Source organism: Dermochelys coriacea, chromosome 1 (genome assembly GCF_009764565.3).
Source record: "Dermochelys coriacea isolate rDerCor1 chromosome 1, rDerCor1.pri.v4, whole genome shotgun sequence".
NCBI lineage: Eukaryota > Metazoa > Chordata > Testudines > Dermochelyidae > Dermochelys > Dermochelys coriacea.
The window spans coordinates 263,659,391-263,681,983 of NC_050068.2; the positions used below are offsets into that span (position 1 = coordinate 263,659,391).

General features: G+C 39.2%; 1 protein-coding gene across 10 annotated transcripts in view; it reads right to left on the bottom strand.

Annotated features, from left to right (window-relative positions):
- The window catches only part of LOC119849942 (activating transcription factor 7 interacting protein), a 181,503-nt gene that overhangs the window by 147,555 nt on the left and 11,355 nt on the right, over nucleotides 1-22,593 (bottom strand). For 3 of the 10 annotated variants that reach the window (XM_043502632.1, XM_043502617.1, XM_043502624.1), the window contains exons 1-2: nucleotides 22,009-22,152; nucleotides 17,199-17,287 (exon numbers count right to left, since the gene is read on the bottom strand). The exons of 2 other annotated variants lie outside the window; for them this stretch is intronic. In XM_043502632.1, coding sequence (XP_043358567.1) covers nucleotides 17,199-17,286 — 88 coding nt within the window. In that variant the 5' untranslated portion in view covers nucleotide 17,287; nucleotides 22,009-22,152. Of the gene's footprint in view, nucleotides 1-13,844; nucleotides 14,273-17,198; nucleotides 17,291-22,008; nucleotides 22,153-22,593 lie in introns of those variants that run through there. 5 more of the 10 variants (XM_043502610.1, XM_043502596.1, XM_043502603.1 and 2 more) reach the window with 4 other exon arrangements.

The following is a 22,593-nucleotide window of genomic DNA, read 5'->3' on the forward strand; positions in this document are numbered from 1 at the left end:
GGAGGTGCTGCAATCCTCTGATGCTTCAGATTGAGAACAGGGACCATGCAGAGAATCTATCAATGAGAAACTGTGAATAGACGGCCAGAAGAAGAAACAGGCAGGAGCAGATGATACAGCTGCTCCAGAACCAAACAGACAAGCTGAGACCCTGACTGGACTGCTGGCAGAAAACATCCATGCTCACCTCCCCTTACAGCCCATACAGAGCTGCCTTCCATGCCCTCCCTACACTCCCCCCATTCATTCCTCACATGTTCCCAGGCCATTGCAGTACCCCATGTACTCCACTCTAAGGGGCATGTTTCACAATGACAGCTGGACATAAATCCAACCAAAGGAGCCTCATTTGAAAATATACTCTTTTCATGATCCTTGCAGAACATAGAAATCTCTTTGTAGGTATTGAATAAAAGTGTGTTTATAGAAAGAGAAGGAATCTTTGTCTCCTACGTCTGATGGTTGCTAGTGAAATGCATACACAGTGGTAACTGGCACGTTTGCACTGTAAAATTAAGGCACACATAGCAATCATTACAAGGTTCATATTATGGTGCAAGAAAACAATGCCTGGTTAAATGCATTACATAAACCCAGATCACTGGGGCTCATTGTAAAAATGCTCCTTTAAAGCTTTTGTGATTCGAATAGCTCCCTGTTGAGCCATTCTAACAGCCCTGATATCTGGCTACTCAAAAGCAGCAGCCAGCCGATACACCTGAACGCTCCACCACTACAGAATTTTCTCTCCCTTAGCTTCACAAATGTTATGCAGAGTACAGCAAGCTGCTATGACCCTGGAAATATTTTCCTCACTGAGGTCTAACCTGCCAAAACGGCAGTACCATCAACCTTTTATGCAGCCAAATATGTATTCAACAGTCATTCTGCACCTGATGAGCCTATTGTTGAAGCAGTCCTTGTACAGTCAAGGTTGCCAGTGTAAGGCTTCATGAGCCACGACAGCAAGGGATAGCAGGCTGGGACTCCAAGGATCACTATTGGCATTTCCACATCCCCAACTGGAATCTTCTGGTCTGGAAAGAAAGTCTCTTCTTGCAGCTTTCTGTAGAGGCCAGTGTTCCTGAAGATGCATGCATTATGCACCTACTCTGACCACCCTTCACTGATGTCGGTGAAATAACTCCGGTGATCAATCAGAGCTTGCAATAGTATAGAAAAGTAGCCTTTTTTGTTTATGTACTCCATCACAAGTTGGTCTGAGACCAAAATAGAGATGTGCGCGCCACTTATCGCCTTCTCACAGGTAGGGAATCCCATTGCCGCAAAACCACCCACTATTTCATGCACATTGCCCAAAGTTACAGTCCTTCATAGCAGGAGGTGATTAATGGTCCTGCACACTTGTATGACTGCAACCCCCACCCCCAACGGTGGACTTCCCCACTCCAAATTGATTTGCAACTGACTGGTAGCAATCTGGAGTTGCCAGCTTCCACACAGCAATCACCACTTGCTTCACTATTAAAGCAGTTCTCATTTTGGTGTCCTTGAGCCAAAAGGCAGGGGCAAGCACCACACACAGTTTCATGAAGGTGGCTTTGCATATCTGAAAGTTTTGCTGTTACTGCTCGTTATCCCATACCTGCGTAACAATGTGATCCCACCACTCAGTACTTGTTTCCTGTGCCCAGATATGACAGACCACCATGTGCAGCTGCTCTGTGAATGCCAAAAGCAATCTTGAATTGTGTCTGTCCATGGCACACAGCAGGGTAGCCACCATGGTTTCATTATCAGATTCACAGCTCATGAAGTACTGCAGATCACCAGGGTTGTGTTCATAACGTTCATCACAATACTGGAAAGAACAGGAGGATCTATGCTTTCAGACAGAGATGGTGGACATGCAGTTTACAAGGGCTGTTGAAAAGCAGTGAAAAACATAGTTTGAAGCTCATGGAATGTTGGGACAGAAAACTGCATCATGGAATGCTGAGCCTGCCCCCATGAGGCACTGTGATCCCTTCCCAGAAAACCCAGCAGCAGATGGTGGTGAGTTGCACAGTGGGAGAGCTACCCACAGTACACTGCTCTCTCTCTGTCGATGCAAAAGCATCAACTGTGGACATGCTCCACCATCAGAAGGAGCATTGTGTGGACATGCAAAAGTGGTTCAATTACAGCAGTGGATGAACATCGACATAACTTAAGTCGACTCAACTTTGTAGTTGAGACATAGCATAAATACAAGTGGGACAGATTGTTAAGCATAAGGAGTTTACAGGTCAGGAGGCTGTAGTAGGCGGCCACTTTTAAAATGAAGCGGGCAATTAACACCTCTGCAATTATAGGACAATGGAAGGTTAGTAGGCATCAGTGTGTTACAGACTTTTGCAATGGGCCATAAAAACAGTGTTTCTGTTAAGTCCATGGGTTTTAAGTGTCCAGCAGAATTATGAATTTAAGTTCCCAGGTTCATCTTTTGAAGGTGTTGTGCAAGTTTCCTTTGAAAATGAGGACAGAGGTCAGATATGGAGTGATTACTTTGTGAAAAGTTTCAGAGTAGCAGCCGTGTTAGTCTGTATTCGCAAAAAGAAAAGGAGTACTTGTGGCACCTTAGAGACTAACAAATTTATTAGAGCATAAGCTTTCGTGAGCTACAGCTCACTTCATCGGATGCATTATGAATGCTGTTGTGGGGGATATTGATCATCATAGTATTGAATATATGTCTGCAGGTTTTGCATCTGTTGTTCTGGCAGGGTCTGGTGCTGCTCTGAGTTGGTGTGTCCTGGTCTGTGGGGAGCTTACTTCTGATGAGGAGTTTGGTGAGGCTGAGAGGTTGTTTGTAGACCAAAAGAGGGGGTTCTTTCAAAATGTGGTCCCCATCAAGTATGGGTGGGGATTGTTTGATACCACCCCATATGGCTTCGAGTGTGGGTTGACAGGTGACAGCTAGAGGGTCAGTGGGTTGTCTTCTTTTTTCTATATTGAAGCAGATTCTCTCAGGGTATTTGGGTGGCCCGCATTCCACGATGCAATCCACTTCTCTGATAAAACTGCCTTCACTAAAAAAGGATACAGTGTGTTAAGGTGTGTATCCTGTACTTTTTCTTTGGATCACATTCTGGGGTATCTGACTGCCTGGCTGTAGGTAACAGATTTCTTCGTGTGCCTGCGGTGGTTGCTAGATCTGTGGAGGTAAGTGTGGTGAGCCAATACTTCTGGACACTTGAAGAATACTTCTTTACTTGCTTATCTTTTCCTGGAATTTGGCAAAATCATTACACACAGTAGGTTATTTCCTCTGGTCTTTCCGTTCGGTAACTGCAGCCAATTCAGACACTACTTTTCATGCCTACTGCTCCTTCTGACAACTTCTCTTGCAGCTCCCAGTTGAGAACTATTCAAGCTCAAATACAAGTTGATAATCTACCCAGCCAAGAAGTTCCTTTAATACCTGCCAAAATACCTTCAAAGTGCACTGGCAGAGTGTATTGTTTTTTCCATATCACAGGAAACAGGTAGGGAAGATTTTCATGATGTGGCTGCCACTGGTATAGTGGGAGGGCTTAACCAGCAATTACATCTACCAAGGGTGAAAGAATCCTCAGTATAAAGGAAATAGAAAGCTGGGTTAAAAGGAAAAAAAATAGAAGGACAAAAATCAGTTTGTCTATCTCCCCCCATATGGAAGCTCAAGGGATGTTGAAGAAGAAATTTCTGACACATGCTGTGCAATGGCCACAGCTGCCAATAAGGAGACAATGGTGTCAGTGCTTCACAAAACATTTTACCAAAGGTTGTCAAGGTTTTCTTCTGAGGACAGTAAGCCCAGAACTGGCAAGTTCTGAAGATGAACTGGATTCACAGAAAGACATACTATTGAGAAATTAGGGCTGTTCAAGTCTAGGAGAGGGAGACCCAACTCCTGTATCTCATAATGAATAAGAACACCTTCAAATTCAATTTGTTTTTCTGCGTCAGCCATTTCCCCCCCAAGTATGGGATATCATCTTTTCCCCTCAGCATTTACCATTATCTTGATTATTCCTGTAGCTAGACGCACCCCCGCCCCCATTTACTTTTTCGAATGCAGTCTGCACCGTTTCCCGTTATGCTGTTACAAAGCCACAAGAAGCGGAAGTTCCCCATGATGTTAGATACTTGCTTAAAACTGCATTGCTCTAAATGATGGATTGTATTCATGCTTATGAATATGTAATCAATTAATGTAAGGAATGAGTGAGATAGTGTGAGCGAGTGACAGCCAATAGCAAAACAAAGGCAAATATCGCCTTTTATGGAACCATGGTATTATCTTGGTGAGAGTATAAATCTCGAGATTGGCGGCCAGGTGGATCATCAACAAGGAAATGTAACAGCACGCTAAACTCATGACCAGACCAGAAGCAGTAGAGCCCTCCTGTGGATCCGAAGGGACTTTGGGGACTCTCGTTGCCTAGCATCCAATCTCCGGGCAGCTGTCGCCAGACCACCCTCAGCCACCTGTGAAATCGAAATCAGCATCTGCGTCTGCAGCTTGCCAGCATGAACATTTTGTGTGTGTGTGTGTGTGTGTGTGTGTGTGTGTGTGTGTGTGTGTGTGTGTGTGTGTGTATATAATTGCACAAGTAAGGGGTGCCAATAAATCAACCCACAGTGCTGCTCTATTTCAACCTTTTTTTGTGGTTATTTCTTGGCTGGTTCCAAGAACGGATAACAGCTCCCAAGCAGAAGGGAATTTCATGGAGATTCCACCTCCATTTTAGTTATTCAAAAGGCACCATTGATAAGACTCAGCAATGGTAACCTAAGTAAGAGTCCTTGATATCAACTGAGACAAATCAATTATGTTTGTATACTGCTGGTAGGACTGAAAAGAAGAATTTTATCTTAACTTTCTTTTCATTAGATGAAATAATTCATCCACTTCAAGTCCAGGATGAGCCTGAATTCTCCTGATTTGAGAATTATGAAATATCTTGGACACCTCACTCCACTATCATTACCTCTCTGAGGTAATGTTTTGGGTGAATGCAGGAAATGGCACCAATGCTGATCAGATGGGTTAGCATGGTAACACAGTTTCTACTGATGATCAAGGATGTGATTTGGAGAGGTCAGGGTAGAGAATGAACTACCTCCCCACCACAAATAAAATGACCCAATTGTCTGAAATAATTATGGACCATTTTTCCAGATCCTTAAGTGAAGGATAAGAAGAATCTGAATTGATTTCTTTTGCCTTTGCAAAGTCTTCAAGTCCTCCCTGCAAGAGGAACATTTTTTATACCTGGATTTGTGATTAGATAAACGAATCTTGCTCCAACAGAAAACCTTCTCAGAAACCTTTTTCAGAGCTGAATCTGTGGTGTCACCGAAGACTCTGATACTCTTAAAAGTACTAGAAAAGTCTTGACTTGAAAGGAAAATTCACAACGTGCCCCACTTTCTCCAGGATCAGAACCACAAGTTATGGTGAGACATAATGAAGGAAACAAAATTGTTTGCTTCAAAGTGAATGGAATCTTAAAAAAGAGAACTGGAAATACATTAGAAATACAATATTCTGTGAAATGTAAAAATGTAAGAAATTGGAAGCCACAGGTGGCAAAGTGAAATAAAAATCATATAGTTTGATCTTATGCCCACACTTTTTAGGTACATAACATACTTTTCAGGCTACCCTAAGTACCACCGCTTCCACTTCAGTGTTTTTAGGAGTAGTTATTGGCATTGTGGACATCTGTGACGATAGTATAATAACCCAATCGGTAAACAACAGTAATTTTTCTATTAATACCACTGCTTAGGAAGACTTTATGGTTAACAATGTGTTTGAACCTTCTGGCCATTTAAGTGTAAACTAATTTACTGTTAGAAGAAAGAAAATTCTAAAACAGTAAAGAAAAAGGGCATTATAAGATATGAACGTTTAAACAGACATTTAACCCCGAAAATTGAGTTATAGGTAAGTTGGCCTATTTTTATCAACAGTAATGCTCTACAGGATAAATCCTTAGCATGCATCAAATTTAGGTTTCAGAACATATGGAACATTTGACTCTGAATGGAGTGTCCTCCTTATCTCACTACCTTAATTTTTATTTCATGTCATTTGTTGCATGAGAGTAAAACTGAACTTGATGCTGAGCTACTGTACTTAAAATTACCATTCCAGATCATTTTTTTTTCTAATTGTTTAAGAACAAATTGTGGTTTATGTAATGTGGCAAATTGCCGGTACCACTATGATGGGCCTCGCGCTCTCTCTTCTTGGGCGGGGGGGTGGGATTCAGGGCACCGTTTCTTGCCCCTGAACTGGGGTATTAACTGCCCCACTAATGTCATAGAGGAGGGGAGTGGAGAGGGAGGGACCTGGGCCCGCCCTCTACTCCGGATCCCAGCCCAGGGGCCCTAGGGATAGCGGTAAACCACTAGAACTAGCAGTTCCTTCCCCTGGGCTACTTCCCTTTCCTGCCCTTCAGCTTGTGGGGCTTCCTGCCCTCCCTTTGCACAAACCAGGTGTCCCTTTACCTAGGGTCTTGGTCTTCTTAGCCCACCAGAGCACTTCTCCAAACTCTCCTCTGCTTCCCTCCAAAATGCTCTTTGCTCCAATACCAATCCACTGTTTCAACTCCTCCAAACTGCTCTCTGCTCCAACACCAATCCACTCTGCTTCAACTCCTCCTCTTGTCCAATTGAAGCAGGGTTTTTTTTAATCATGTGACTGGCTTCAGATGCTTTAATTAATTTATAGCAAACTTTCTTCCCTCTACAGGGAATAAGGCTCCCTTCTAACACCCTCCTGCTGCCCTCTGGCCATGCAGTATCACAGTAAACACTGAAAGAAAGAAGAAGGATGCTAAGGCAATCACTCAAAAGACAAATGTTCCTTAGTTGTCAAATTTATTTTTCATCCATACTTTCCTGGCTTGAAACTTTCAGAATGGATAGATTTAAGCTACCTATGTGTGTTTTAGAATCACTTTCTGTAAAAAAAGATTTGTGAGGGTTAGTCACTACTATGAACGTTACAGTATACAGAATGTGAGCGAGCAACAGGATATATGAATATCTGTGTGTGATCAGTATAACCTTTCATGAATAATGCATGAGACTGTATATATTTAATATATTAACATCATATTTATAGCACTTGAAATATTAAATGTGTAAATGGATGTAATGTAATAATTCTGAATCTGGACACAGCACAAAATGAGAACTCTGAGTCATGTGAACTGCTCCAATCATTTACATGGGTGTTTAGGATTATAGGAACAATGAGTAATCTGGTGTCACCTTAAAGACTAACAGATTTATTTGGGCATAAGCTTTTGTGGGTAAAAAACCCACCTCTTCAGATGCAGGAATTGTCAAAAATGTAGTACACCTAGTGCAGTATTTTAACAATAGTCAGCATCAGATGCTTCAAAGAAAGATTCAAGAAATACTACAGAAGACCAATGTAAAATAATCTGATCCTTATGAAAGTCTCATCTTAACCAATAATAATAGATCAGCTTAAACCCAACAACATGAGGTTTTATATCCATTCCACAACTCTTTTTAGAATTACATATCATAACTCTGAAAATTCTTATTATCCACGTAAGTGTCCTACCCCTCTTTTAATCTTGCTAAGATCTTGGTCCCAATGATATCTGGTGGCAATGAATTCCACAGTCTAATTATGTGTTGTATGAAAAAGTATTTCCTCTGAATTTTCTGCTTTCAGTTATGCACCATCTTTTTTTGGCAGAAACTTGTAGCAACTCTATTGTGTCAGAAGACCCAGTACTAGAAATGGAGGCTCTGAAGACAAATATTAGGACATCTAAACCAGATATGACATGCCCAACAAGCTTAACCTGTTTCACCTCAGTTTGTTCTTGCTCGTTTTTGGGATGATACTTAACAAAAGAGGTAGAAGAACAAAGATGTACAAAATTCTTGGCTCAAATCCCAGAGGATTGTATCCATGAAGGAGTCAGGATCTCAGATAACTTCAGAACAGAATTGAAAGAACATCATGTTGCCTCTTGTGGCAAAAAGGTCTAATTTAGGAACCACCTGAAGATGGAAGCAGTGACCTTAACAAACCATTCACATGGAATACTGTATTTCAAATCAGATCATCAGCTAAGACTTTGTTTTTGTTGGGGAGATGAACCTCCAGAGAAACGATTTGATGCAGGATGCATGATTTAAAAAAATTGAACATTGCTCAATAAAGTAGCAGAGAATAAGCTTGCCTTTGTCAGTTTTTATAAAATTCATGTTATAGGTGGTTTTTTTGTCAGAACTTGTACAGATCTGCTCGATTTGTGGGAGGAAAGCATGGAAAGTCAGACACAAATTGCCCTCAACCTTATATCACTTATATAAAAGTCTTGTCACCTTACAATTCCTAAGGACTTGAACTGCATAATGATCAAAGAAAGCTCCTCAGCCAATGCCAGAAGCATGTGTCACAATCATAGCCAATAGTTGAAAAGTACAGGACACTCTTGCAAATATTCTGGGGGTACTGGCCACCCAACAGAGCCTCCAGGATTTTCTGAGGCATGGTCACAGTTAAGAAGGCTTTTGACTAGTTTTGCCTAGTATATAATTTTTAAACCAACCTTTTTGGAATCTTATCAAGAATCTGCTAAACCTTAATATGTGTGACAAGTCATGAATCCCTGAATTCCTACAGAAACAATTTATCTCTGAAGTTCCTAAAAACTGTCTTTTGGTAAGTAAGCACAAAGAGATTTAAAGTCTGGAACAGGCCCCATGAATTTTGCACCATCTGAGTAGATTAGATTTCTTGGGGCTTATTCTCAGATCAAGAGAATGAAAGAGTACACCATGACTAAACAATCAACTTGATCTCTTGTCCAGACTGCTTCTACAAGCCAGCTATCCAGGCAAGTGTCCATCTGGATACCTTGATAACTTATGTTAACACCACTGCCAAATATTTAGCGAACAAACTTGAAGCTCTTTGGAGACCAAAAAAATGGGTGGTACAGCTGTCACCAGCTAGATATATGGTGCCACATGAGGAAGAGGGGTTTGGGCAGCAGGTGCCTCTGTTAAGTGCATTTGATCTCAAGGTATTGGACAACTCCTATCCCTAAGATTAGATCTCGATGCGTCTTTTTTCCTTTGGAGTTTTAGAGTGGAATTGAGAGAGAGTTAATATTGGTGTAATGACTGCACTAAAGTTCCAAGGCACTAACAGAATTCTTCAGCATGTTGGTACTGTAGATTCAGAGGCTGAATATGTTTTCAGGGATAGAATGCCTATGCAGAGTACATTTTTTCTTGATCAGCTCAGGATTCCATGGCTCTCATGACAATCATAGGACTGTCCAAAGTGGCTTCTGGCCCACTCACATAACTGGTCACACTCTGGATTTAGTATCTGGAATAGATTGGAGGTAGGCAAAGTTTTGATACCCTTCTAACAGGAGTGAAGGACCTGTTCTAATGGGACATCATTGGACACCAGAGGAATTTGAGAATTTACAGATGGTTCTGAGGAACAACATTATTCAGCTGATAGTAAAATCTTTAAAAAGTGTCAATAATATGCTCTAACAGTTTGTTGTCTTCCCCATGGATATGGCGATGCCTAAACTTCCTCACAGGTAAGCACTGTTTACAGACGACCTATGACAAGTAAAACAAGAGAGCAAATGGCTAGAGTGCTATTAGTGGAAGTCTTGAGCTGACTTTAATCAAATGCACCATATAGAATTTGTACAGTCATTTGCTCTGGCTGTTGGGAAGACAGTTTCTTCTTCTCTACCATAGCAAATGCAATGGCGAATTAACATTAACTCTCTCATAGCTAACTCGCTGGCAGTTTGGTGAATCTGTCCTGCCTCCAACCATCTACAGAGTTCAGATTTTTTCCAAAGAATTTTCATGTTACTTTGCAGATAAAAAATGCTCAGATTTTAACAGAATTGTCTACCTCCATGCAGAAAAGGAATAATGTTAATTCTTGTCAGAATTAAGTAAACTACTTATTTATAGATTCATAGAGTTTAAGGCTAAAACAAACCATTAGATCTAGACCAGTGGTTCTCAACCTATTGCGGGCCACATATGCAGCTCTCTATGTGTTACGTGGGCCGCATCCATAGAATATCTATACTACCTGAACGGCCCTGAGGATGGCACATGGGCCACAGCTGTATGCTGATTGGGCCACAAGTGGCCTGCGGGCCACGGGTTGAGAACCACTGATCTAGACGGAACTCCTGCATAACACAGACCACTGAATTTCACCGAGTTAGCCTTTTATTGAGCCCAATAACTTGGTTTGACACAAACATACTTTCCAGAAAGGCATCCAGTCTTGATGTCTTCAAACCAAGACACACAGAATCCACTACTTCCCCTGGCACTTTGCTCCAATGGTTAATCACCCTCATTGTCAAATTTATGCCTTATTTCTAAACTGAATTGGTCGGGCTTCAGCTTCCAGCCATTGGGTTTTTTTATATCTTTCTCAGATATATTAAAAGACTCCTTTCACACCTGATATTTTCTCCTTGGGAAGGCACTTATACACTAATCAAGTCACATCTCAATCTTCTTTTTGATAAAAGGGATCAATCTGTAAGGCATTTTCTCTAACCTTGAATCATTTTTGTAGCTCTTTTCTGCACCCTCTCCAATTTTTCCAACATCCTTTTTTTAAAAGGACTCCAAAACTGGACACAATATTACAGCATCAGCCTTATCCATGCTATATTCAGAGGTAAAAATCACTTCTCTTGTCCCTTATTTATACATTCAAGGATCTCATTAGCCTTTTTTGCCACAGCATCACATTGGGAGCTCATGCTGAATTATGTGTCCACTATGAATCCCAAATCGTTTCCAAAGTCATTGCTTTCCAGGATACAGTGCCCCACTCCATATGTATGGCCTGCATTCCTTGTTTCTAGATGTGTAACTCTGCTTGATAAACTGGGCCCGTTCAAACAAAATGCATGTCAGTACAGCCAAATTCAATCTGTATGACTGCCCTGTCCTCCTCATTATTTATCATTCCATTAATCTTTGTGTCATCTGCAATTTTTACATTTACTTCCAGATCATTGCTGAAAATGTTGAACAGACATGCCTTAAAACCAATCCCTGAGGAACCTCACTAGAAACACACCCATTCAATTATTTCCTATTGACTACTATTTTTTCAGATCTCCTACTCCACTTAATGTGTGAAGTATTTATATGGTATAGTACTAATGTTTTAATCAGACTGTCATGCAGTACTAAGTCAAACACCTCACATAAGTCTATTACATCTAGGCAGTGACCTATATCAACCAAATTTGTAATTTCAAAGATCACAATCAGGTTTGTTTGACAAGACCTATTTTCCATAAAACTATGTTGACTTAACATTAATTACGTTGCTATCCTTTAATTCTTTATCTACCGAATCCCGTATCAGCTTCTCCATTATTTTGCCTGGGACTGATGTCAGGCTAACTGGCCTACAGTTACTATGTCACCTCGCATGCCCTTTTTGAATATTGCCACAACACTCTTTCAGAACTCTTCCAGTCTTCCTCTGGTATTCCAAGATGTACCAAAAGTTATCAGTTGGCCAAAGATCTCCTCAGCCAACTCTCAAGGACTCTTGAGTGCAAGTTCCTCATGCCTTTAAAAATCTCTGTTAAATGCTGTTTAACATCCTCAGTGACTAATGCACTGCAAAGCACTTCAACATAGGTGATATGAATCCCCCTCTAAGTTTCTGTCCAAATACAGAACAGAAATATTTATTGAACACTACTGAACCTTCTGCATCATTTACCATCTTCATCTAGTAACAGGTCTAAATCATTGCTAGGATTTATTTTGTTCCTAATATACTTAGCCCTGCCAGCCATGAATTTCTCCCTGATGTCTAACTTCCCTAATCAATTTTCTACACTTCATAACTTTTAATTCATATTGATTCATGTATACTTTCCTTCCTGCCCCATGCATTTGTTATATAGTGCTTTATTATTTCTATATTGCTGCCTTCACTTTACCAATGAACCAGGAAGTGCTGTTAGCCAAAGTTGTGCTCTTTTCTCATCTGTGGCTTTTTGTTCAACTAAACTTGTTAAGAACTCCCAACGTTGAGATTATAGAGTCATTCTACTATTCTAATACATTTTTAACATGACAAACAATTACAAACTGAGAAGTTTTTGAAATAACAGAAGGCAAGAAAACCTATGGTCCATAATAAAATCTTTTCCTTTTAGTAAGAAAAATTGTTGCAGATTTTGGTGGTGAAGTATATAAAATACAATCTACAGTTAGTCCAAAACGTTGATGTTCAGAATTTTCTTCCTTCCCGTCCCCCCAGGAGTATATTTCATTATTCATTTTCCCCCACTTTCAAGTTATAGTTTTATTAATTTCTCTAAGCTAATTTTCCCCTCCTTGTTGTTATCCAGCTCTAATGTACCCTTCTAGCATGACTGTATCTTCTTTCCTGGTCTCTACTAACACCGTACTTCAGAACTGTCCTGTCATATCTAGTCACTGCCCTCCAATTTTCTTCATTCTACTCCATCCTGTTACTTGCGGAATGCAGCTCGTAGCCTTCTCCCAACTCCCCTCCACTTTCATTCAGTTTAATTGAACTCCCCCTGACTTACTTTCTTAGTCCTGACCAGCTCCCTTGACCAGTTCCATTCTTCCCTGTCTCTTTTTCAATTACTGGTCTATTCCTTTAAGCAGCCCCTTCCCTTATTTTCTTTGGCCCTGTTCACATCCCTTAGTGTCCTCAGTTCCTTCTGACCTCTTTTTCCTAGCCCTGTTCATGTTCTTTGGTCATACTCCCTACCTTTCCTATCTCTGGCACAGCTTGAAACCTTCTTCAACACTACTGTCTCATCAGGCAAGAGGCAACATGAGCGTATTCACACACAGAACTGGCACATATCTGCCAAACACAGTTCTTACATACACAGTAAAGAGATGCTAAGAGTTTTACAGGTGCATCCATACACAGTATAAATTGCAATTAACAATATTTCTGTCCGTTACAACGTGTTTGGCGTATAGCAGCTAGTTTCTTTTGTCAACACCACTGATGGGGAGAAAGATAGAAAGCAAACATCCTATTATAATTTGTTTACTTTGCCTATTTCCAAATACACATACAGTGCTTTCATTTGGGACAGATACAAACTCACATGTGTACATGACGTATTCACAGATGACAGTTCAGAGTACAATATTTTAAACATCAGTTTGCCAGCACCTACAGAAGAGAATTTAAGCCAGAAGCAGTTTGTTTTTAAAGGTAGGATGGTACAATTATACCTCTTAACACCCAGCAAGTTAAAAAACATCACTAGCAGATTTAAGTTTCTGAATCCTACTCCCTATAAAGGGGAGAAAGTTCACAACAATGTCATGCCTCCACATGCATCAGTTGGTGTCACTGTAGAGAGAAAGCAAAGTGCTAACAAAATAATTTTTAAAAAAAATTATATATATATGCATATACACACACACACACACACAAAGGACTAAAAGTGGAATCTGTGTGTTTTCTGGGATACTTTAAAGCCTTCAGTTCAACTCCCCAATGAAAGCATTTTATGGTAACTGCAAACTACTCTCTTTGCAGCAAAAATAAGCCAAACATAAAAAACTATATTAAAATAAAACAAGCTTGACTTCCAGACTCTCAAAAAAACATTTGTTACATGTAATTCTCAAAACTATGCCTAATGTCCCTGGCATTTTGCCAAAAAAAAATAAAAAATAAAAAAATAAAAGAACTTAAGTGAAAAAAAGGAAGTTGACAGGCCTCTGAAAGATCAGGGCAAAAAAGGAGCTGCTTCTCTTACCTGGAGAACGCTTGACATGTGTGAAATGAACTTCCTCCTCTATATAAGCCACAGGCATTTAGCTCATTTGCATAAATATCAAAGCTACAAGTAGACTTCCAGGTCGGCCATCTTGAGAATAAAATCTTGTTTCATTTACACACAAGCAGGAATACTGTAGGTTAGCCAGCGCGTGGGCTACTGCACTACCTTTCAGTTAGTGATCCATGTCTGTTCAGTAAAGTGTGCTCATATCCCCTGCTTAGTCATGTGAATACATCAAGAGATGGTATCACTGAAGATCACTAAACAAGCACACTACAGCCTCGAAATGAATGTTGCAACTGAAAGGGTCTAGAATCAGAATTCTTTGTACTGCTCTCTGTGCTGCCAACTATTAGCACTGCAGCAACTATGTGCAGTGAAGTACCTCCCACATACCACACAGTAGTACTAACAGGCATAAATTTGTTACAGCACAAGGCAGAACATTAAAAAAGCAACAAGCTAAAACTCCTCAATATTTCCACACATTCAAAGCCTACCTATGTTTAGGTGCCTTTTCTATACCTTTTCAGATCCATCAACCCTGTTCTTTCAATCCAGAAATTAGAATATCTGTACATTCCAGGCAACAGAAAGTCCATGACAGATGTTATTTGTTGCCAAAGCTGAGCCTGACTGCAGTTACAGCTAGCTGGCGCCAGTAAAAATTTACATAAAGGGGGCCTCATTTCATGACTTAACTGCAGCAGGATATTGCTGAGTAAAGCCTTCCTTTTTTCCAGTCAGACAACTACTGGTTCTAGAATGTACCGTCTAGTTATTTGTTTACTAGTTGTCCAGATTCAAGTCTCAACAATAAGATTAACAATTAACTTAATAGAGCTGTGACAGAAAGGTCTTTTCTAGGCAATGTTTTTATGAATCAATTTTATTTTTTAAATTTATTCCTATGAAGGAGGGAGCAGAACTAACATTCCATAGTTCAATTTGCTTCTAGTAAGGATGTAGTTGTAATCTAAATAATATTTGAAAGAAATGGATTTACTCAAGCTGTGTATTACTACTGCTTGTCTTTTAAACCCCTCAGCTCCTATTCCCAATACCTCAGAGCCTCCGAATAGTAACTGATCAGCCACCAGTTTCACAGTACAATTGATGAAAATTTTCATCTGCTGTTGACAAGTAACCAGTCTGGCCAGTTGGTTTAATTTAGATGGCCCCTCCCCCCATTTACGTCTCCTTCATCAGGCAGATATAACTGCGGGCTCTAGCTTTTCCAGTTTTTCAAACAAAACAGCTACCGGTAGATACAGAAATAGGTATTTCACCATCACTCCAACTCCAAATGGTTAATTCAATACATTTCTCCCTCCTTCCAATCAAAGCCCCGAGGTATTAATAATTCAATTATATATGTATCTTAAGAACACTTCTATTTAGTTGCTGTACCTTCTGAACATACACAAGTCATGTTTTGCTTTCATAAATGGTGTCTGTTTGGGAAAGGGATGAATCAGATCTTCATGCCCTCCTGTCTCATTTGATGTGAGCCTCTTTAAATGAGAAGTTTCGGAGTAGCAGCCGTGTCAGTCTGTATCCGCAAAAAGGAAAGGAGTAGGTGCCACAAGTACTCCTTTTCTTTAATTGAGAAGACTCACCGTCACATCCAATTTTAGTGCTTACAGCAGCTAAAAATGAAAAGCAAAACCACAGTAATGTTAACAGACTTCATATTTAGCAAGTGTGTGTTATTGCAATGTGGCACCAGTTAGTGGCACATCTGAGGGAAAAGAAACACAAATGAGCAAACAGTGCTGCTCATCAGTTCCAGTCAGGCAAAGTCAGTCTCATTCCAGAGCAGGAAAGTCTGCTTTGCTCCACTTACCTCCCTTTGTTCTCTCCAGTTTCTTATTTCTTTTTTAATGTCCCTAGAGTTATAGGCACTACAGAAATGCAAAATTTGTTTTATAGTCTCTTTCCACTGTAAGAGTATTTTGCTTTAGGTTTGGTTCTAGGTAGTTAGTTCAGCATTATACAAGTTTTTTATTCCTCATGTCAGCACAATGTAGTTTAACTATGTGATAACTTCTAGTAATCCAAGTTAGTCTATTTTGGTGCTTACAGATTGCACCCTTCACTGTGGTATCAGAGCCTGCAGTGATGTATAAGGCAAGAAATTTTCTCTGTCCAGAAGGAATGCCAGACTAAATCACTCCCATTAACCAATGAACCACACAAAAGAGTCCTGGTAATAGCTTGCCTTGACCTCAGAAAATCCTGGAATTCATATTCTATTTCAGCCAAAATCTGTATTTATTAGCACTTCCAAATACTGTATGGTATACTTCTTTCAGTGGTTCTTTTGTCATTTGCAGAGCAAAATCAGATACACAGCCTCCTTGTGATTCCTATTCCTGTTAGATAAAGGGCACCAAATGCTGCTAAAAATATAAACTTGCATTTCCCACATACAGTAAATTGCACTACAACCAGATGTACAGACAGTAACATCCTAGTAAGGTTCCCAGCACACAACAAAAAACAGCTATTAGGAAGCAAGGCCACCAATGTTTTCTAGCTGGTTTGTATTAAGAATCTTAGCTCCATTCCTGTAATGAAATTCAGTGCCAGAGATTGCAGACAGCCCAAAAGATCCATCTGTTGTGTTTAAAAAGGCACCACCCTGATTCCAGAACATTCGGAACAAAGTCAAGGGCACTCCCTTGGTTTTAAATTGTTTTCTACTCCTTGCTGCATCCAGTTAAGTGCTCAACTAGCTGGGATTAAGTAGGTTTTCAGATACACAGTGTGGTTAAGGAAAGCAAAAACAGCTGGTTGAGCATTCAGAAACATACCAACTAAGTTTTAAAAGGCATTATAAACTGCTTCCATGAAAAGGGTAAAATTGGAACAGCTAGAGGGCTTGTTAAATTCCCACATCGCTGTGGCAACATCTGTGTTTCTCACACAAAGCAGAGTAACCAATATTGAAGAGAGCTAAACTAGGCAGTTTTTGTAGTTGCTTCCAAAATTTAATTTTGTATGAGACGATACAATTTAGAGTGCATGTACTGTAAGTTAAAACGTAGATTATTCGCCCATAAATCCCCCAGGATTCTATTAGTAAAACAGCCCAAATATTTTTGCTCCTCGTCTCCCCATTTAGGGCATACTGCTTAGCACACACACCTGAAAAGCTTTTATTACACTTGCATTCTTAATGCAGGTTAAACTTGGAACTCTCCCACTAAAACACACACACTTTCCTAATCTAAAAACAGGATGACCTAAAAACCAGCAGAAAAAATGCATTCAGAAAATGAAGGATAGGTTTTGTTAAAAACAATAACTAACTTCTTTAGACTTATGAGCAGAAAGTGTAAACTGGAGAGACAGGATACCCATGAAAAGCAAATCCTGCTATCGTGTGTACATTCAGAAGAAAGATGAAGGACATTCTGCTTATTAAGAAAAGAATTAGAAATAATTTACTTTGGGTTTTTTCACAATTTTAGTTTAAAACATATTTATTCAGTAAATATGTCTTGATTTAAAAAAAGAAACAAAACACACCTAAAAATAGATCCTGACACAGGTAGGTTGATTCTAGTGGCTTAATTTTAAAAAGCTCAGATGAAAAATTGTTGCACTGGTGTTCTAAAAATCAGACTTTCACTTAACTTCCTCTTTACAGCACCCAATAGCAATTATTCACACATCACATGGCCAAAAGACTGCCATTTCCCCATACTTCCTCTTTCTGGTTTTAGAAAGGCAAAGAAAACTACTGATCTCTACAATGTGGAAACAATCTATAAAAGTAAAGGAGTACTTGTGGCACCTTAGAGACTAACAAATTTATTTGAGCATAAGCTTTCGGAAGTTACAGCTCACTTCATCGGATGCATCGGATGCTGTAGCTCACGAAAGCTTATGCTCAAATAAATTTGTTAGTCTCTAAGGTGCCACAAGTCCTCCTTTTCTTTTTGCGGATACAGACTAACACGGCTGCTACTCTGAAACCAGTCTATAAAAGTATATACTTCTTTGGTCCCATGTGGTTTATTTCACAGCATAGGGCTGTACCTTCAGAAGGAAGGTAGGCAATAGCCAGCTTCCTCCTGTAGGAGAGGTGAAAGTCAGCTATTATTGGATAAAGTACTCCTAGTCTGTGACTCAAGAGTCATAATTAATATTGTGCTCCCTTACCTTATGCTTAAAGAGCAATTCTCAGTTTTACTGTGCTCCCTCACCAGCTTTACAGAAGCATCTTTGCTTCACTCCGTTGCTATTTACATTTGCACCTAATCCTGCTAATAAAGACGATGCAGAAAAACTAATATTTGACAAACTCATAACTCTATAAGACATGGAATTCTTGAGAAATTCTAGGGGGCCAATTTAACTTTGAAATCACATAATCATAAAGACATTAAATATTCAAATTTCAAAACAGTTCTGCGTGCTTTGCAACCAGTTGTTGCTACTCCCTGAAGTATCCAGGAAGTGAGCAGCTTGAAAGTGAGTGATTTACGTTCATTAGGGACTGCAGCACTAAGAGTCCATTCCAATTCAGTGTGAATCCACCCTGAGATTATTTGCTCCCAAAACATCTACTGAAAATGAGAAGATGCAGCTGTGGTGACTGAAACAATTCTGGGCTTTAAGAGGAAAATAAAATAAACAAGACATGTGAAAACAGTTCCAAGTGAGAGTAAGGTTTAGAAATGAATGAATCCAAATATCAGCATAAAGTTTCCATGTAAATACAGATAATTTTTTCTGTTAGTAAAATTCTTTGGAAAGCAACTTCAGAAATCGAAATGAGTTCTTTGCCAATGATTGTTTGGCACTCTTCCCAGAAATTCATATTTATTACTAGCAAGAGCACAGTCTCAGGAGACTATCTTCCAGATTTACTTTGTGTCAGCACCACAGTCAATCCTCTAGAACGCCATAAGGCTCAAATGGAAAAAATGATGCAACACCAGAACTAAGTGCAAGAACGATCAGCAGAGACTAACAAAGCCCCACTGATAACCTCATATTTAAAAATTTATAGCAATCATTCAGTTAAAAAAATTGGTATTAACCTGTTAGAAACTCTTATATATCTTTAACGCTACCATTAGTGATTCATGTAAAACTATAAACACAATTAATTCTAAAATGAACCAAAAGAACGTACTTTCACCCCAATTAAATATTTAACTGCTTTATCCCCATGTATATGAACCAATTATTTTTGCTTCCTTCCCCCCTACTAAAAAACCATGGTTAATGAAAAGGTAGTTGTGGGGCCACTAGCCAGCAGTATTAACACCTAACAACTCGAATGCTCAGGACAAGCTGTAACAAACATTTTAAACATTCCAAAAACCACTTAAAAAAAAAGAAAAGCCACAAAAACCATCTGTCTAAGGCTCCCTGATGAGCAAGTCATTTCCTGCAGCGCTTGGAAGAAAAATATTCCTTCTAAAATGGCCTTGTAGGAGGGCAAAGCAACCCAAAACAAAGCAACGTATAAACAATGAAGAAGGGAGAACAGGACAGAAGAGGAGGAAAGATAGCTTAAATGGTTAAGGCAAAGAATGGGAAGCCAAGTGATTTCCTGGGCCTGGGCAACTTCTCTGTGCCTCATGTTCATCTGTAAAATCGGTATAATTTACCTGCCCCACAGGGACGTTGTGGGGCTAAATTAAGCTCTTTGAAGGGGCATCAAAATCCTCATATGAAAGGCACAGTGTAAGTGCACACTATTATGATGAAGAACAACAGGGGGAGAGAGAGAAAGCACAGAACCACCCATCTCAGTATATCTGTAGAAAGGCGCTACTCTCCTCATCCATTGTCTGCACTCACAATGGAACATAGCATAGCAAGGGTTAACATCAATACAAAATAGAACAGGTACAGCAGACTTGATAATTAAATTAGAATTATCTGAGAATTTTACAAAATAAAAACCTTCAGAACTCCTCCCCTTTCTGTCTGCACTAGCTGGCAGCTGCTAGAGATGATTTTAGGTACAAAAATCTCATCTCCCCAAATTATTACAAAATAGAGTATTATTTCAATTTAAAGATACGCCGAGAGATATGATAAAATTTTCTCCCTTTGATTTGGACAATATCGGGCATTAGCATTTGGATTAAGCAGTAATGCAATTACACCGCTTTAAAAATACAAAAACCTCAGAAGACTTTTAAAAAGATTCTGCTGGGGTCAGAAGGACTGTGATCTGCACTTTTTGAAGAAAACAGGAAATGCACCTGTGTGGACGATGGGAAAGAAGGAATCCCACTGGCTTATGGCAAGAGAGAAGGTAACCAAATACTAAATTTAGTGAATATACAAAAAAAAATTAAATATTTTTGTGGAAATAGATGGAGTGATGGAAAAAAAAAATCAGACATTTATGAGTAAGAATTCTGGAAAGAATTCTAAAGCTTTTAATACCTTAACTATTCTGGCTAGTCAACCAATAAATACCATTGGAAAAAAAGGAAACAATCAAGGCAAGCGAACAAAACTAAGGCAGTATTAATTAATTAAATAATACAGTACCAGGAATATTAACTACTTCAGTTCCATTTCCTGAATATAGGAAATGGTCTCCCCACATGATAGACCTTTATTTCTGTGCAAGTCCCCCACGCCCCCCCACACTTTGTTTACAATGCATGCATTTAATTACGAAAAGATTTATTCAAACACAAAAAAGTAACCATATTGCATTCAAATTCTCATATTTTATTAAAACTTATCTACCTTTATCGTAAATACATAATAAAGATGCACACCTAATTTTTAGGAGACCACCCTCCACACTATTCTGAACCTATCTCCTCAGAGCAGTGTATTCTCATTAACTCCAAAAGAACCATTAGAAATCAGTATGTAAAAGCAAGCATTTCTAGATTGTTTTAAACCACACAGGACATATTTCATTTATTAGTTATAGGATATGTGCTGGCAGAGAAAATTAAATTAATAGACAAAGAATCGAGTCCCTTCCCTGGATTTTAATATTTTTTAAAAGACTTCACACAAAAAAATAATTAAGAAAGTATCATCTTCAGATTAGGAAATTGTATGGTATCTGTCCTGATCAGTTACCCTTTTTCAGAAGGTGTGTTGGGAGTGGAAGGGAGGTCCTGATATACTGCTTGAGGATATCAAGATGCTATTCCTATTACCAAATGCTTTTTATTAAAAAAATAAATGCATGGAGAATTTAAGATAGCTGGGGTCAGTACTTGCCAGTGCTAGAAAATCTAAGGCGAGGAGGAGGAAGATGCCTGTAAAGTGGAAAAATATCTTTTTAAAAACAACAAAAAAAAGTAGTGTTCTACTTGTGTATATGTATAGCCACTTATCCCTTACATCCTTGCCCCAGGGCACTTAGATTCATTAGGCTATATGTAGTCAAACAGAAAGAGAATGCTAGGCCATGTGAAACTATTAACCCTTCTAAATTCAGAGTTGAATGAAAATATACCAAACAAAAAAAGGAATGTACATCTTTAACTTTCATTTCCAGTGTTGTTCTTCTGGTTTCATACTGTACGTTATTGTCTTGGAATTATAAATAGTTACTACCAAAAAAATATTCACTGTTTAAAAACATGCTGCTATCCGCGTATTATGCGACCATTTTAAATTTTGAATTTCTTGAGTGTTTCAAGAAAAAACAAACAAACAAACCACACACACACACTGGAAATAATATGGTTACTAAATGCACTGCTGATCTAATATCCTGATTTCAAAAAATTTCCATGGAGTTATTTTTATTTGTTTTTTTATACATATATACAAAATTATGTAGCAAGTTCACCAGGGAAGGCCAGCAAAAACGTGGGAGATTTGGCCTGGCAACAAACTAAGCTGAAATGGGACAACTCAGGGTGGTGGTAAACAATTATTTTATTACATCTGCAGTGATATGACCTTTGACCTCACCAGTCCCACCCCCACAATGCTTGTGAAATACTATTTGTATTTAACCTAACTCTTGAAGTGTGCTTTGATTTCCTGCTCAAAGAAAATAAGCGGGGTAAGAAAAAACAAAAAACAAAAAACACACCTACACAACTCAGAATTAGTTCCCCCCAAAACATCAAAGCTGTAAACATATCTTGAAATTGTTTCTCAGAAAAGCAGAACTGTTTCTTACCTCTAAATCTGAAGCATGTGACTCCGGCAGACTTGCTCATTTGCATAGAGTCAGACTAAACTGCTGCAAAGAAGAATACTTCGTCAGCCATTTTGAGACTGTACTGTCTCAGTGGAATTGAAAATGTGTTTAAAATGGCTGCACTCAAGATAAGCCACACAGTGACAACTCAGCATTGGATAAAACATTTATGTAGCAAAGCACCTCCCTCTTTACCACATGGCAAGAAATAGTACAGGCACGGGGGGGGGGGGGGGAAATGGTTAATGCACATACTGCAAAACGACTGCAGCTTCTCAGAGTACAAGTGATGTAAAGAAGAAAACATGTGAGGCATGAAGACAGTCTTGTTATGTCTGTGAACCAGTCTGTGGCTCAGGATATATATTACGTACTCCAAATCCTTCTTGATTCCAGACAGCTCTAACTCCATGCCACATATTAAAAGCTACAAAAATAGAGCCAAATCATGCACAGAGCTGACATTAGAGAATACTCTTCAAAAGGAGCCTCGTTTCAGTCCTTAAAAAAATGGAAATCTGCTCCAGGCCATTATAGCTTTTTTCCATATCATCATCATCATCA